The sequence below is a fragment of the Setaria italica genome, chromosome VII, assembly GCF_000263155.2.
Source record: "Setaria italica strain Yugu1 chromosome VII, Setaria_italica_v2.0, whole genome shotgun sequence".
Classification (NCBI taxonomy): domain Eukaryota; kingdom Viridiplantae; phylum Streptophyta; class Magnoliopsida; order Poales; family Poaceae; genus Setaria; species Setaria italica.
In genome coordinates, this window is record NC_028456.1 from 33371111 (window position 1) to 33388388 (window position 17278).

The 17278-nt window shown below is 43.8% G+C and overlaps 2 protein-coding genes across 9 annotated transcripts; one reads left to right on the forward strand and one right to left on the reverse strand.

Moving 5' to 3' along the window:
• Nucleotides 1-5826: 5826 nt before the first annotated feature.
• Nucleotides 5827-6411, reverse strand: LOC101783594 (basic blue protein). Its single transcript, XM_004978257.2, has 2 exons — nucleotides 6168-6411; nucleotides 5827-6080 (listed from the first exon to the last, which is right to left on the reverse strand). Exons 1-2 carry the CDS (start codon nucleotides 6340-6342, stop codon nucleotides 5827-5829), a joined length of 429 nt encoding a protein of 142 aa, XP_004978314.2. The 5' UTR covers nucleotides 6343-6411.
• Nucleotides 6412-7126: 715 nt separating this feature from the next.
• Nucleotides 7127-15255, forward strand: LOC101762646 (eukaryotic translation initiation factor 3 subunit I). 8 transcript variants are annotated; one of them, XR_002678524.1, is made up of 10 exons: nucleotides 7127-7646; nucleotides 7761-7888; nucleotides 7969-8503; nucleotides 8851-9211; nucleotides 12584-12659; nucleotides 12743-13255; nucleotides 13345-13398; nucleotides 13488-13588; nucleotides 14785-14868; nucleotides 14999-15255. XR_002678524.1 is itself a non-coding variant. In XM_012847859.2 (3 exons), exons 1-3 carry the CDS (start codon nucleotides 7247-7249, stop codon nucleotides 8893-8895), a joined length of 573 nt encoding a protein of 190 aa, XP_012703313.1. In that variant the 5' UTR covers nucleotides 7135-7246; the 3' UTR covers nucleotides 8896-8996. The 8 variants fall into 8 exon arrangements, 1 of the variants encoding a protein (XP_012703313.1); XR_002678526.1 differs by having other exon boundaries at nucleotides 8851-13005; nucleotides 13221-13255; XR_002678522.1 differs by having other exon boundaries at nucleotides 8851-11050; nucleotides 11146-13255.
• Nucleotides 15256-17278: the final 2023 nt, after the last annotated feature.

The window sequence follows — 17278 nt, forward strand, 5'->3', positions numbered from 1 at the left end:
GTGAGGAAGAATACCAGCTGATGCATGGTATGACTGTTGCTGTTGCCTCTGTTGCAGAAGCCCTCAAAGCTCCCCAGCACAATGAGGTCCATGCAGATCTCTATGGTTGTGTCATGTCCTGTCCTGGGTACACACAGGAGGCCTTGATGTTTGCTCTTGTGTACTTGCTCAAGAACAAAGCAGAAGGCCTATGCTTTGTTCAGATGAGTGAAGCCCATAGGATCCTTTGGCTTAGGACCTACCTGAGCCAATCTAACTTCCTCTAGGTGGATGTGGACTGTTATGTGTTATTTTGCTTGCCTATGCTGTAGTCTGACATTTTGGGTGAGCACTAACCACTGATGGTGAGGGTAGGGACACCATTTGGGATATTTCCATTGCTGCAAATATTTTTGTATAGCATAGGCTACATGCTTCCATCTGCTAAAGGTGGTTTGGAGGGATCTGTTGGGTGTGTAAACATGAACACCTACACCTGGTCAATGTGATGGATGCCAAGTCTTTCATCTTGGATACATGATCTGATTTCATGGATGCATATGTTGTTCTTGTTCTTCTTATTAAGAACTGCTACATGGTAAGTCCATCTTATTTTCATCCTTTCCTGTATGATGGTTGCTTCCTTCTGCCTTGATGGTTACTTTTGTTATTTAAGGTAAGAAAAAATGCCTATGATGACAAACTTATTTGCCCAATTAGAAGTATATGGATATCATCAGATGACCTTGAGCTTGTGAGGGACTATGACATTGATCTTGTGATTCTTGTTCCTTATGGTTGTGTTATTCCTGAGCTGTTGTCCATGTTGTGCTACTGCTGTTTTTTGTGTTCTCTGTGCTATATTTCCTGTTGCCATTGTGCTACTGTTTTTGGTCTTATTTTGGTCTTGTGTCACTGATGCTCCAAGCTCAGGGTCAAGGGAAGATGAAAATAACATTTTGTTCCTCTTTGGTACTGCTTGATCTTGGTTTTTTCTGGTTGTGCTGTTGTCTTACTATTTGTGGTCTGCAATTCATCTAGTGTCACTGATGCTCCAAGCTCAAGGTTAAGAGAAGATGCAAATAACATCTGAGGCCAATAGTTTAATTTCCACCTTTTGTTTTCTCATTCATCTGTTGCTGCAATTGAATCAAGTTTCATTTTGTTCCTAAGGCACAATGGCTTGGTACGTTGTGTACCGTGGTAGGAAACCTAGAGTCTATGCAACTTGGGTAACCTGTCATCAGCAGGTCACCGGTTATCCAAACTGTTGCTACAAGAGTTTTAGTTCGAAAGAGGAGGCAATTGCATCTTTTCTAGAGTGCACTGGTGACGGAGATGTCGATATCAAAGAAGCAACTGACGGTTCAAAAAACACGGCAACTGAAGTTAGTTGGGTCCATATCGTAGCCGGGCTACAATTTATAATTATTATTGTACTCCTACTACTAGTCTATTATCTTTGGAAGTAGTCAAGCACGAGATTAGCCTTTGTAATATTAAAACATCTCATGTTCATCTCATTGTTGGTAACCTCACCAATATGGTGCTAGGGTGCTCCGACCTCATCCTGTTCTCTGTACCAAACACAAGCTAGTGACTCCTGTCGTACACGAGAGCGATACAACCAGAACAACCAAACACAACCTCGCATGATTCAGGACGACAACAAAATGCAACCAAACAAACCTCCCTGTATCACTCTATTCCGTCTCCCACGATCCAGAACAACCGGTCCATTCTGGACGGTCCGGACCGGAGCAACCAATCACGCCCTTACAGTTTCCGCTTGGTATGCTATCATCTTGCATGAGGCATCACATTTCTTTGACTGAATTTACATATAATTTTTTCGCATCACGTCTAATTTTAAGTATGCTGAACTCTTTCATATGGCTTAACTGCCCTTTTTTTAAGACTAGTGTCAATCAAGATCGTGAATGGATTCAGTATCTAGAATATTAAATAAATAGATATATTTTCATCTATGGCATTTGAGGTGAACTTTTCATCTATACCGCCTGCCCGTGCCAATGACATGTAGAACCAAACCCCTCATGGCATTGGCTAGCTTGGTGGTTTGGATGAAAAATGACCCTAAGCGGTGGTGTGGATGAAAATCCCTCAAATAAATAAGTACAAGAAGAGTGGACCCACCAAATCGAAAGTTTGGATGTTCCAGTCTCTAGCAGGCCCCTCCCCCTCTAAAAGAAACTTGATGTATCTTGATACCTGTTTTTTCTTGAGTACACATTTATCCTGTTACTTTGGTTATGGCAGTTGTTAATTGTGTTCTGTTTTGTTGTTAGGTGGGTCTGTGCCTGTAGCCAGTACTAACCCAAGTGAGACGGCTGGTGCACAAGCGAATAGGACAGGAGAGGCTTCGCATGCAAATATTGGTGAAGCATCTGCAGGGGTTGCAGGTGGCACTCCTTTTTCTGTTGAGTCTGGAGTTAGACTATTGCCACTTAGAACAGTGGTTGCCATGCCTGCTGGTATCAGTCGTGCTCCATCAGGGTCTTCTAGTGGAGGTGTTGGTATTATCTATCCACTGATCACCAGAGTTCGACAAAGAGCAAACACTATTGGTAACGATGAACGAAATGGTCAATCTCCAAATGAACCTGCTCGTAGTAGCACCCATCCTAATCAACAATCAATTCCTCAGTCATCTCAAGCTCATGAAGCAGGTGAGTTTTCCTCACTTCCATCTTTTCCTACCTTGTTTTATTGTGTTGCATTTATTCAATATAAACAAACTAGGGCTCAATAGGGTTGGACTGCTCCTAGTTGAGTTGATACTGAATCTGATCTGGCAGTGACTTATTTAGTTAGCAGACTAATCAAATTGAGCTAATATTAAAGATTTTCTTTCAAAGAAACTTCAATTAACTGATAACTCGAGTCAAATTATTGGCAGCCATTACATAGACAATCTAGCATGTGATCCTATCATAGCATGGGATTATGTGACCGTGAGTTTCCTCCTAAGGCAGTTAAGGAGTCGTACAGAATTAAAAATGCGAGGACCAGCTGAACAGGATAGAAATCAGATACAATTATGCCCCGTTTTGGACTCAGGATAGCTAGCCATCTGATTTAATATTACCTGAGTACTCAAGAGATGTGCTGAGGCAGTGCAATAGTCTTTATGATATTCCATTTTTTCTTTTTAAAATTTAAATAATTTGTATACTAATATGCGTTGATTAGTACTTAAATATTACATATGTATATTATTATTTTTACTCCGAATCTGATAAATTAGCTATTAATTTATGATATTATGGAAGCTAACATCCAAGTACTCAATCTGATTGCACCCGCGGTTCTAGATGAATGTGCACTACCTTTTCTTGGTCATACTTTGTTTTCTAGATGCTTTTCTGAATGAATGTCATGGTATTATTGAACTATTCCTTATTCTGGTGTTTGATATTTTTGGTTCACTTCCTGGTCTTATATGCTTTGTTTTACTTTTCTAGATCATCAATTGATTTTTTTTGCAGGTAATCTGGAATCTGTAGCTGATGTCAATGTGGGAAATGGCTCTGAGACCTCACCTGGGCAGCAGAATGGCCTGGTCACTCTCTCTCAGATAATGAACCTTCTTGGATCAATGCTCCCTGGAGAAAATGTTAGAGGAAATAGCTCGAGTCAGCAAGCACCAACGTCTTCTGCTGAGCAGGTAGATGGTAGAAATAGTGCAACAACACAAGTGTCAGGAGCCAGTGAGGAGGCGCTACACTTTGCTAGCATGGTCAGACAAATTATGCCATTTATCTCCCAAGTTGAAACACAGAATCAAAGTGCTCCACCAGACACTAGCAGCACACATGCACAGGCAAGTGCTGCTTCTGCTTCTGCTTATTATGTTTGATAGAACATTTAATCTCTTAATTGGTCTGTGACTTTGGTACTGGATTCAGGCTGCATCTGGGAGTGCAAACAGAGCAAGGGATGACCCAAGAGATTCTACGAGTTCCCATCAACATAACCGCGACCAAATTGATGAGCCTAATTCTAAAAGACAAAGGTGTGACACTGACTAGTCATTATAAATCAACTGTAATGCTTTTCTTGGATTTTTTTTCTTGAACACGCTTTTCTTGGATATATTTGTCTGATCTTTGAACTTTCATTTATATGGGATCAAATGGTACCCCTAGATAGTCTTGGAGCCTTTATATTCTTTAGTGGTCTAGTAGGAAAAACACCTCCTATGCAATATTGGGATACTACTGTAGTTTTCAGTTATTGATCCAAAGTGGAGCTTGACCTAATTGGATAATTGTTTCACTGCATCATTGTCCCCTCAGAGCTGTGATTGGCTGCTTTCATTTCCTTAGAGCCCCAGCTGCTTTCAGTTCTTTAGAAGACCTCAAGACTTGTCACTTGTTATTTGTGGACTAATCATTTTTCCTCTTAACATTTTTGCAGATTCAGCGACTGATTCAAATTTGCTTGAGAGATGAGAATCTTGCCAGTTCTTGCTTAACCCATCAAATTGTCAAATCGGGAGTTGAGGCAAATGGTGACGGTATTGAGACAAATGGATCTAGCTGTAGTATATAGTTGGCATTGAGGACACTGGACGAGGCACCTATGCTTATCTTTTTGCGCATCTTATAAGCTGTTATTTTTGAGTGCACAACCGTACATGCCGGCATCCGATCTCCAATATGTAGAAGCTTAATCTATCCGGGATGGAATTATTTATGCGATAAATCAAGCCTCTTCTCTGGTGGTTCTAGCCGGAGCATGTGGAGGACTTTTGCAATCAATAATATCGTTATGAGAATGTATAGTTTAAGTTTGTATGGTTTATTAAACATATTGTTGTCGCCTGCTATTGCTTACACACAGAATAGCTCGTTTTGGTATTGTTCATAATTCAGTGCAACTCCGTTTGAATACGCAGGGCATGTTTTGATATTTCAGGTTATGTTGCCTTTGCTTGTGGGCGCTAGCAAGGTGAGTAGTTGAATTTCGTTTCCTCGAGCAGTCGGTCCAATCAGGCGAGGGATCTTAACAAGAAATTTTGGGGAGCTTGCAGGTTGCAGTTGCAGCGCATCCTCGAAATTCAGGTGAATTTGAACATATTAGACTGGTTAGCCGAAGCAATTGCTCGGGCTGTTGTAGTATTTGCGTTAAAAGCTCAAATTTATTGCTAGTTGCACCGTCATTTTTAGCAAAATTGTCTGTCCAAATATGTGCTTAATTGATCCTCCCTCCGTTTTTATTTATAAGGTGCACACGCATATCAAGATTCAAACTTTGCAATCTTTGATCAATAATTTGACTATTTTTTATTTTTATAATGTAAATTTTATATGGTTGGATTTGTAATCAAATATACTCTATAATGCATAAATAATATAATATAAGATAAATGAATCGTGGTAGTGTTATTTGGAAGATTATGCTAAGTCACACCATGCTTTATAAAAATAGACGAGGGATTATAAAAATAGATGGAGTGAGTATGAGACAACGATAGTACATTATACGGTTTCTTGGTTTCCTGGTGGTAATGATACGACACTTTACGTCCCTTATTCTCTTATTACAGTTGTTTGTTGATGTGTACTCTGATCAGTGACACGAGGGATGAACAAAGAAAAGAAGACGCATGGTTGTAGATGTGTCATTGTATCCATGGCTGCAATTATTTTCCAGGTTTTGGACCTGAAGGAACGAGAATGCTTCTCATCCGTAAGGACAGAAACGTCGCAGAATAAGCTCAACAAAAAATAAAGCATGCACGGAAACTAAAGCAAGCTTTAATTTATTCGTTCAGTTCATGTGCTAGGAAAGCTGCTTGAAATGGAGTTCAGAAACAGGCCACTAGAACCACGCCGACGCCGGCGCCGGCGCTGGCACCAGTGCGCCGTCCTCGACGTCGATGACGAGCTTCATGCCGTTGGCGCAGTGGCCGGGAACGCTGCAGAAGAACCACATCTTCCCGGGCTTGTCGAGGGTGACGACGTCGTTGCCGGAGTTCCACGTCGCGATCGCATTGGCCATCAGGTTGCACGCCACGAAGTCGTCCTTGTTGCCGACCTGGACCACCGTGTGCTTCCCCTGGGGGTACATGAACACTGCGAGAGGGAGGACAGGTAGAGCCGCCAATCAGCTACTATGCAACGATTTCTGAGAGGAAACAACTGAGCGCGCCGTGCTCTTACTGAGGGCGTCGCCGACCGTGAACGTCTTGCCGTCGGCCCAGCCGGTCGTGTTGAACTTGGCCCTCCAGCCGCCGTTGTCCCCTACCATCCATTCCGTGGCGGAGGCCGGCGCCGGGAGGCAGGCGGCGGCGGCGACAGCCGCGGCGGCCACGAGCAACACTAGCCTGGACGCCATTGCTGGTCTTGGGGTTCTTAATTATAAGTCGGAGCCTGCTTCCCTCGACACTCTCGTTCGCTGTTTATATAGGAGTTCATAAGGGTCGAAGAGAACTTCACGAGTTCAGCTGGCTCGTGCCGGCCGCAGTGGACCGTTTCTCCGGCACCTGGTGACGAGAGAGGGGGTGAGGTTTTGCTTTGGTATTGTCAGTGGACAAGGACGTGGATATACCGTCGTATCACACTTCGATCATCGTTGATGTTCTCGCGTTTAACGTAGCTGCGTTGACGAAGCCTTCTCGAATATAATCTCGATGCAACGAAAAAAAATGCATGGTGCATATCGATCGTTTTGGCTGCTACCGATCACAGATACAATGGAAGACCTGATCAGAGATGGGCAGTTCGATCGTAGTGTGGTGTGGTACGTAAGCAGAGTGCTTTCAGCCGTTTTACTTGTAGAAACAATCGTACAATCGTCAATCGTGTGGGTCCATGCGCAGTAGTCTGTATGCGTGTTCTTTTTTCCCAGAGGTACTTGAACTTGTTGTGACTTTGTAAATGAACAACAAACCGAACGAAATCCCAGCGACATGCCTGAAATCTCGTGGGCCCGGGCCTTATCTCTCACCGCAAGGCGCTCGGCCCAGCCCAGATAAATCTTGGGCCAGGACAGCAGCCCGTACCGGGCCGGGTCAGAACGCGGACGGCTGGGCGCAGCCAGCAGGACCGAGTGAGAATTCTGTCCGCATACAATTCTGTCCGCATACCGCGGCCTATAACACCCCCCCGCAGCCCACGACTAGTTCTAGGGTTTTCTCGTCTCCGCCGCCGACGCATCCAAATCAAACCCTTCCCCATCCACCACCCTCCCCACTTCCGGCGGCGGCGAGCGGCGGCACCACCACCACCACCACGCCACGATGAGGCCGATCCTGATGAAGGGGCACGAGCGCCCGCTCACGTTCCTGCGCTACAACCGCGACGGCGACCTCCTCTTCTCCTGCGCCAAGGACCACACCCCGACGGTCTGGTACGCCGACAACGGCGACCGCCTGGGGACCTACCGCGGCCACAACGGCGCCGTCTGGTCCTGCGACGTCTCCCGCGACTCGGCGCGCCTCATCACGGGCTCCGCCGACCAGACCGCCAAGCTCTGGGACGTCAGCACGGGGCGGGAGCTCTTCAGCTTCCGCTTCGACGCGCCTGCGAGGTCCGTTGAGTTCGCCATCGGGGACGCGCTCGCCGTCATCACCACCGACAACTTCATGGACCACGTCCCCACCGTCCAGGTCAAGCACATCGCCGAGGACCTCGACGACCGTGAGTGCTTGTTTCATTCGACGCTTTGCGCTTCCTCTGTTGTCTGAATGTCCAGCCCTGAGATCCTGTGCACATTAGTGGATTTTAAACTGAAGCATGTGTTGGTGGATGCAGAGACTGATGAATCCGCGCTCGTGATCACCGGCATCAAGGGGAGGATCAACAGGGCGGTTTGGGGCCCGCTCAACAGGACCATCATCACTGCCGGCGAGGACGCCACCATTCGCATCTGGGACACGGAGGTTAGCATGCTGTTTCATGCCTGCAAGTAATCCTGATGATCTAAGGGATGCGTCAATTGCTTACCTCATGAGTCTGTCAGGATAATATAGTACAGCGCACCCCATTGCGTGCGCCGAGCAATAACCCTCGAGGAACAGTACACCATGGTCGACAGGGACAGCGAAAGCGACGAAAGGGAGGGACCGAAACGCAAAACAGCCAGAGGTGGACGACGTATTTTGGTTTTTTTGCCCCTTTGCCCCCTCGTCTCGCTTTGCCTGGTTGCTTAGCTTCGCCTACTTCCCAACTCCCCCCATCCCCCCCGAAAAACCGAGGAGGATTGGACTCGCTCCACCACCCCCCGAAGCTTGTGTACGCACGCGCGCCCTCCCCCGCAATGCCGCCGCCGTTTCCTCCCCATCCTCATCCACAAACCCTAGGTAGCACGGGAGCCTCCCGCCGCCAGATCCCAGAGTCCCGCCGCACCCGCGCCGATCTGAGCTCGCTAGCTAGATTTCCGCTGCGGAAAGGGCGCGTTTTTTCGGCAGTTTCGGGAGTAATGGAGCCCAGGGTCGGGAACATGTTCCGGCTCGGCCGCAAGATCGGGAGCGGCTCCTTCGGTGAGATCTACCTTGGTGCGTAGTCGCGGCTCGTGCTCGGAAGAGATTTTTTTTTTTTGGTTCCGTGCTCTCTTTTCGTTAAGGAGTGATAAGGAGTGATGATGAGTATTTGTATATAAAATCCTAGCTCCTTATAAGTTTTACTTGTTTAGCTATTTTTTTAACCGTGCGTCTTGACTATGCTTTTCCTAACCGTAAAATAACACCTGCTCTTGTCATATACTCTTTGTTTTTGAGTTTTTGGTGCTGTTCTCTGTCGACCGATTATAATTCTACTCTAATGGTTTGGTGACCGATTATAATTCTACTCTAATGATTTGATCGGAAAATGATAAATCTTGGTCTTTTTATGCAATATGCAGTGGATTCCTTTAGTGGATATCGACGCAATGGATCCGTCCCTCTAGGAGTACGAGCACGTGATGCATTGGCTGGTGCAGCAGGATTTGGATCGTGCCGGCTCGGGGCAGGACAATCTCTTCCACGATGTTTCCCTCACTTTTGCGACGGAAGGGTGGCGTCGTGTCAACTTTATGTTCCCTGATAGGCCGACGGTCTCGATACTCATCGACGAGAAAGATTTCTACCTTCTGTTCATATGAAGAGGGATGGGAAGTGGCTCAAGTTCTCCGACCGCCGTATTCCACTTTCAGCAGACCATCCTGCAGTTGAGAGTATGGACGTAGAGTCATCTTACATTGATCTGATCCGTAGCTTCCACAGGTACTACATTCGATCTAATAATTCTACAATTGGCATTAAATTTTTTTTTCAATTAGAGTAAATTATACTAACTATACAATAATTATTGGTATAGTTCTATAACTTTGATCTAATAAGTTTGCAAAACGTATAAACGGACGTGTAAACTCGTCAAATGTGTGCATGAGGTGCTACATATGAGCCTGAGCGTATCTTACAACGATGGCTTAGAAGTGTAGTTTAGATCATTAAATATACATACAAGATGTGTGCATTATCGACAGTGGTCACAAATTAAATAAATACAAAATGTATGTTGTTTGAAATTTGGTATACAACTTTACACGAATTCAAACTAAAATTTGGTATATTATTTTTTTCTCTGAATATCCTCTTAATCCTTACTCATCCTCTGGTATTGCTTAAAATACTTATGACTCAAACTACAATTCATATGTCATGCTAGATATCCCTTTGGAACAAAGGATTAACGGAAAAAATTTGTAGGATTTATTTTCTATAAGAATTTTTTCTATGTACACTTTAAAATAAAAGATTAAATATCGAAAAAAATCTTACAAATTTCTATAAAATACTTTAATTTATAGGAATTTCGAGAAATTCTAACACGAGTTCCAATCCCTTAGAAACTTTCCTTCGTGTTTATTTTTCTACTGAAATATTTGTATTTACTATGTTGAGTGTGATTTACTCTTTTTAATTATTAATTGCTGCATAACTTATGAATCCTAACTATCAGGGCTATAGTTAGGTTAAGTATTAAATAAAAAAAGTGTAAGTCTTTTCACCGTAATGCTTTTGTAACAATCAACCTTATTTGTCACAAATTATAATATCAACCTCAGTTATATCTCTGTAATCAATTAATATGGGTGATCATAGTTAAATTTTTTAGAAACGACTTGTAATCTGAGTGTGTGAGAAGCACCACGATTTTTTTTAATTGCATTGGAGGTGGGTAAAAATGATTAATTTTTTCTTTGTAAAAGGTTGGTTACTTCTTTTCTTTTTTTAGGAGAATAATATTATTACTCAATACTCACTACTGGAAAACTGAAAGCGCATTCCCTATCAGTGACTAGTGTTTTTCATGTTGAGTTAGCAAGAAACACTAGGTGTTCGGAATTCCAGTGTTGATTAATTTCTACCATGTGTATTTTCATTTCAATCCAAAACTTGGATTAATGAATTCAGAAATGACAAGGCAAAGGAAGATGCTGGTTCAGTTGATAGTTCTATTCTGTGAAGCTGTCCGCTTCAAGCGTCTGCGAGCAAAGCTTCTGGAGATTATGGAGGATGGTCGGAGTTTCACTTTACCTCAGAAAATGTGGTCATGGCTTCAGGATTGGTCCACAACGTCAATGTTTGCCCTGAGCTGCAAGCAAAGAGAGGGAGGTGGTAATATGCAGGACGACCCTCGTGTGTTGCGAAGCGTTGAGGGTCTTGAAATCAACAGCAGAGAAGACGTACCTGGTTTCCTTAGTCTCAATTTGCACAAGGTTGTTGTAGTATGACAGGGAGGATGTAGTTGGTTTCTTTAGCCTCAATATTTGTTCCTGAAATATAAACAGGGAGGATGTGCTGGTTTCCTTAGCCTCATTTTGCACACGGGTATTTTTGTTTCTAACGACGCTTAAGTTTTAATAGTACGCTTAACTTTGCGTCGATAGGAACAACTGTCGTGTGCAAAATGAGGTCAAGGAAGTCAGTAACATTCTCCCTGTTTAAGTTTCAGGAATAAATATTGAGGCTAAAGAATTCAGCCATATCCTCCCTGTTGTACTACAACTTAAGCAAAAGGAACAACGACTTTGTGCAAAATGAGACTAATGAAACCAGGTACGTCATCTCTGCTGTTGATTTCAAGACCCTCAACGTTTCGCAACAGACGAGAGTCGTTCTGCATATTACGACGTCCCTCTCTTTGCTTGCAGCTCAGGGTAAACATTGACGTTGTGGACCATTCCTGAAGCTATGGCCACATCTTCTGAGATAAAGTGATGCTCCGACCATCCTCCATGATCTCTAGAAGATTTACTCGCAAACGCCTGAAGCGGACAGTTTCACAGAATAGAACTATCAACTGAACCAGCGCCTTCCTTTGCCTTGTCACTCCTGGATTCATTAATCCAAGTTTTGGATTGAAATGAAAAATGCACATGGTAGAAATTAGTCAACACTGGAGTTCCGAACATCTAGTGCTTCTTGCTAACTCAACATGAAAAACACTAGTCACTAATAGGGAATGCGCCTTCAGTTTTCCAGTAGTGAGTGTTGAGTAATAATATTATTTTTCTATAAAAAGAAAATAAGTAACAAACCTTTTATAAAGAAAAGAGCAATCATTTTTACCCACCTCCAATGCAAATAAAATTTAATGGTGCTTCTCACACACTCAGATTACAAGTCGTTTCTAAAAAAATTTAACTATGACCACCCATATTAATTTATTACAGAGATATAACTAAGGTTGACATTACAATTTGTGACAAATAAGGTTGATTGTTACAAAAGTATTACGGTGAAAAGACTTACACTTTTTTTATTTAATACTTAATCTAACTATGGCCCTGATAGTTAGGATTCATAAGTTATGCAGCAATTAATAATTAAAAAGAGTAAATCACACTCAACATAGTAAATACAAATATTTCAGTAGAAAAATAGACACGAAGGAAAGTTTCCAAGGGATTGGAACTCGTGTTAGAATTTCTCAAAATTCTATGAATTGAAGCATTTCATAGGAATTTGTATGATTTTTTTCGATGTCCAATCTTTTATTTTAAAGGGTACATAGGAAAAATTCCTATAGAAAACAAATCATACAAAATTTTTTCCGCTAATCCTTTGTTCCAAAGGGATATCTAACATGACATATGGATTGTAGCTTGGGTCATAAGTATTTTGAGCAATAACAGAATATGAGTAAGGATCAAGAGGATATTCAGAGAAAAAAATTGTATACCAAATTTCAGTTTGGATTCGTGTAAAGTTGTATACCAAATTTCAAACAATATACATCTTGTATTTGTTTAATTTGTGGCTACTATCGACAATGCACACATCTTGTATGTATATTTAATGATCTAAACTACACTTCTAAGCCATCGTTGTAAGATACGCTCAGGCCCATATGTAGCACCTCATGCACACATTGGACGAGTTCAGACGTCCGTTTATACGTTTTGCAAACTTGTTGGATCAAAGTTATAGAACCATACCAATAATTATTGTATAGTCAGTATAATTTACTCTAATTAAATAAAGAAAATTTGGTGCCAATTGTAGGATTATTGGATCGAGTGTAGTACCTGTGGAAGCCACGGATCATGTCAATGTAAGATGACTCTACGTCCATATTCTCAACTGCAGGGTGGTCTGCTGGAAGTGAAATACGGCGGTCGGAGAACTTGAGCCACTTCCCATCCCCCCTTCGTATGGCCACAAGGTAGGAATCTTTCTCGTCGATGAGTATCGAGACCGTCGGCCTGTCAAGGAACAAAAAGTTGACACGACACCCTTCCGTCGCAGAAGTGAGGGGACATCGCGGAAGAGATTGTCCTACCCCGGACCGGTACGATCCAAATCCCGCTGCACCAGCCAATTCATCACGTGCTCATACGGATCATTGTGTCGATATCCACTGAAGGAATCAAATGCATATTGCATAAAAAGACCAACGATTTATCATTTTCCGACCTAATCGTTAGAGCAGAATTATAATCGGTTGACAGAGAACAGCACCAAAAACTCAAAAACAAAGAGTATACGACAAGAGCAGGTGTTATTCTAAGGTGAGGAAAAGAATAGCCTATGGTAGTTCTGCCAACTTCAAGACCCACTGTTAAAAAAATAGTTAAACAAGTAAAACTTATAAGGTGCTAGTGTTTGATGTGGGTGAAATTGATTTGGATGCATAAAAATGTTTCTGATTCTATCAATTTTGGATTTGTGTCACACGAATGTTGCTGGGGCATGCGTGGCCGTATCTGGTCAATTATGCTGGAAGGCATCCATGATGGCATGCTGCTGAGACTGCATGAGGTCAGGAATTCTTCTGATGAAATTGATCTTGCCTGGATTTTTGTTCAATTAATCCTATTTCCAATTTTAATTTATGCTCTTTTGTGTAGATCTAACACCACTGGAGAGGTGGATCTTATTTCCTCCGATAATCCTTCTGCATGGTAATTGTTGTTTTGTAACCATATTGCCTCTCTGTTGTTTTTCTGTAGATTCTTGCATGCATGCTAATCCCCTTTTCCTTGTGATGCAGTCGTGCTGACAGTTCATGTTTGCAATACAAATTATCCCAGATATAACATTGAAAAATCAAGGCAAAAGGGGATACAGCCCAGCAGTACATCTAGAATAAAGGTTTTTTTTTACCTTACCATCTCACATGTCCCTCAGTGTGATTATGTGTAATAGCCAATAGGTATAGCTGCTAGTGCCAATTTAATCAAGTTACAAGTAGTGACTATATGCTTTCCAGAGTCATCTCATATTGATCCAATCAAATCTTTCAGCCCCTGGACCAGTTGATAATTATTTCAGATGAAGAACTGAGTGATATCTATCGTTAATTTAAATGACATTGTTTCTTTCCATGGTGATAGAAGTGTGATGTTTTCAGCAGATAGAAGATGTGATTGTTTTCTCTGTTATCTGTCATGAAGAATTTAGTTTTGTTTTCTTGTTTTTTTTTTTGCAAAGACCAGTCATTTGGTGACGTTTCTTGTTTTTTTTAAAAAAGGCATATTCTTTTGTAGTTGGTGCTGTGCAGTTAAATCCATAATTAGAATGCTTGCAACTATCTGTTGGTTTTCTCTCCCACTATATAGAATTTTCACTTGGTATGCGCCATGGCCTATTGGCCTGAAGGTGGAAGTTTCATTTGCTTCATTTGTCAGTATGCTCCCATTTGGCTTTTGGTTAGTATCTCTTCTAAGATTGCACCTATTAAACAGTGGGCATAATATGCGGTATCAATATATCTACCCTTATCTTTATATGTAGCTGCTGATATTTCAATTTTTAGGTTTCTGATTCTTACAATTTATGGTATGCTTAGTACAACTGCTTGTGTGACATGTCAGTTGCTCATAAATCCCAGATCTGATGAAAATTACTGTCCATATACGTACTTATGTATTCTGAAATGTCAGTATCCGCTTATGCATGCCACTTTGCTTGCTGCAAGACCATTTATCTATTGCTCAGATGTTTATCTCCAAATGTAGAAAGCCACTTTATCTTGTCAATTTGATGCACAGTTGCATACTTCATCATTCCAACCTGCTGCCTTACTTTTCAATTTGATGCACATTGTCCGGCATTTAGACCGTGCACTAATGTCCAACCTTCTGCTTTATCTTTGTTCGTTTGTTTCTAGGATTGATCATTTTTCTCTAATTTTGAGTTAGGGATGCGGAACCTGTTGAGTTAATTGGTCAATCTTTGCTCACGTTGTACGTTTCTGCTGTGTGAAATTATTTACAATTACACAGAAGCTTTTCTATCCACATGTGACATTGTTATACGCAACCTTTTGCTATCGTGTTCTATTGCAGGCTCGGACGGCACTGAGTACAATGAGATCACAAGCAAACTTCAGGAACGAATACACTAACAGAGATTGTGACAAGCTCACTATGGTCTGCTTCTGATTAAGACACCAGGAATTAGTAGTGCAATGCATAAAAAAGTTGTACTATTGTTTAGATGCCCACATGTTTCAATATGTTATTTTCACGGTCTGACTTCAGTCTTTTTGTGTGCAAGTAGGTTACAAGCAATGTGACTACGAGGCAGATGACATTGGCCACAGAGAGGACAGAGAACAAAGATTCATTAACCAATTAGTATTCTTGGGACACCTGACTGCTCAGTCTATTGCGAAATTCCGTCTCATGAAATTGAGACACCTGGTCGCCAATTTGTATGGCTAGATTTATCACGAATGTAAAGATCACTCAGTCGTTGAATATTTACTGTACTGGCTCACATTTCAATTAATAAAAAAAGATAAGTTGGACCTTAAAGACCCTTTGATATGATGAACAACAGTTTGATTAAGGAAACATGACAATTTCGATGGTTCAATCTAAACATTGGTCCGTTTGATCATACAAACTGAATTCTTGAACCAACAATTATACAATTTTAAATACTTTTTTAACCAATGAATGTTCTATGGAGCGAATTTTACAATTTTTTTTTAAATTCTGTTATGTAGGGCCTGTTTGGTAGAGCTCCAGCTCTGAAAAAATAGCTCCAAATCCATAGATCCAGCTAGCTCCACCATAGAGCTGCTCCACCGTGGATCTAATATCTCAAAAAACGTTTGGTATAGCTCCATTCTTATCTTTATCTCATTGGCAATTTGGGCCCATTCATCAGAATAAAAAAATATCTCCTTCCTGGCGCTGTTGCACGCATGGTTGAGGTGCTGGCGGGCACGGCCTCGCCGGCGGCCTCGCGCGCGCTGGCGGGCTGGCGGGCGCGGCTACGCCGGCGGCCAGGCGGCCAGGTGCGGGGCGGGGCTTCGGCGGGCGGGGCGGTGCTCCGACGGGCGGAGCGGGGCGGCGGGCGGGCGCGGCCTCACCGGCGGCCGGGTGTGGGGCAGGGCTCCGGCGGGCGGGACGGCGCTCCGGCGGGCGGCGTGCTGGCAGGCGCGGCCCCGCCGGTGGCCAGGCGAGCGGGTGCGGGATGGGGCGCCGGCGGGCGGGACGGCGCTCGAGCGGGCGGGGCGCGCGGGCCGCCGGCGAAGTGAGACGGCGCTCCGGCGGGCGGGGCGGTGCTCCGGCGGGTACGGGGCGGCGGTCCGGCGGGCGGGGCGCGGCGGGGCTGCGGCGAGCGGGGCGCGGCCATGGCAGCGCGAGAGGAAGCTGTGAAGAAATAGAATGAACCGGTCATTTTCCACTAATGAGTGGCAGTGGTGGGTAATTTCCTCCAACTCCACCAAATCCATGGATCTGGGGGTAGATCCACCATTTTCGTGGAGATCCGTGGTGGAGTTGCTGGATCTAAAACCGTTTGGCTGAAAAAATCTAGAGCAGAGCTGTTTTTGAGGATCTGGAGCTGCGTGGAGCTCTACCAAACAGGCCTGTAGTGTGTGCAAACAAAAAACAATGCATGTTCTAGGGAGCAAATTTTGTAATTTTTACAATTCTATTTTATAGAATTTCCAAATAATCAGAAGGCTTGCCATTTAGTGCGTCCTTTTCCAATACGTGTTTTTTCTCGGAATAGTTTGTAGACCAAGAAAAAAAAAGATCCGTACTTCTAGGTGTAAGGATATTTGGACCTTAACTAATTGCAACCCTTCTGTGATCCAGCTGTCTTCAACGAATGAACATGCATAAACCTGCAAACACTTGGGCAAACTAAGCTGGGTAGTGGGCCAGGGGCGGCTGTTTTTTTCTTTGTGAGGAAACTGGCCAATACAAAAACTGCAGACAGATGTGGTTCAGCGCGTGGAGAAAAACGGGAAAACGGACCGCACACACGCACAGTACGTCGAGCGGGGCGATGCGCGGGAAAAAAAAATCAGGACCCTGTGGGTTGCGAGAGACCGAAGGAGCGCTCGGACGGACGCGGAGGTGGCCTATTCTGTACCCGAGCCCCGTCCCAGCACCCGCAGCACCCCGCAGCGACGCCACGAAGCGGAGAACCCCGCAGGACGTCCGGTTTTTTTTTTGACGGGCACCAACAACCCCGCATCGCTCGCAGGACGTTTGCATATGTTGGAACCGCTCAGCAGTATTCTCCGCCCTCGCATCGCTCGGGTTGAATACGACGGCGCGACCAGCCGTACCCGTATTCAACCCCGCCGCCGTCTCCCCGAGCAGGACACAGCGACGCCCAGAGGAGGACGACGCCCCGACCAGCCGGACCCTGCCGCCGCTGTTCCGCCGGCAGCGATGCCCAGAGGAGGATGACGCCGCGGCCCCGGAATTGACGCACTCGTATTCAACCCTGCCTCCGTCTTCCCGAGCAGGACGCCGCTGATTCGCCCTCAAGGTTGTGTACTTGATTTTTTTTACAAACTCTGAATCAGCAAGC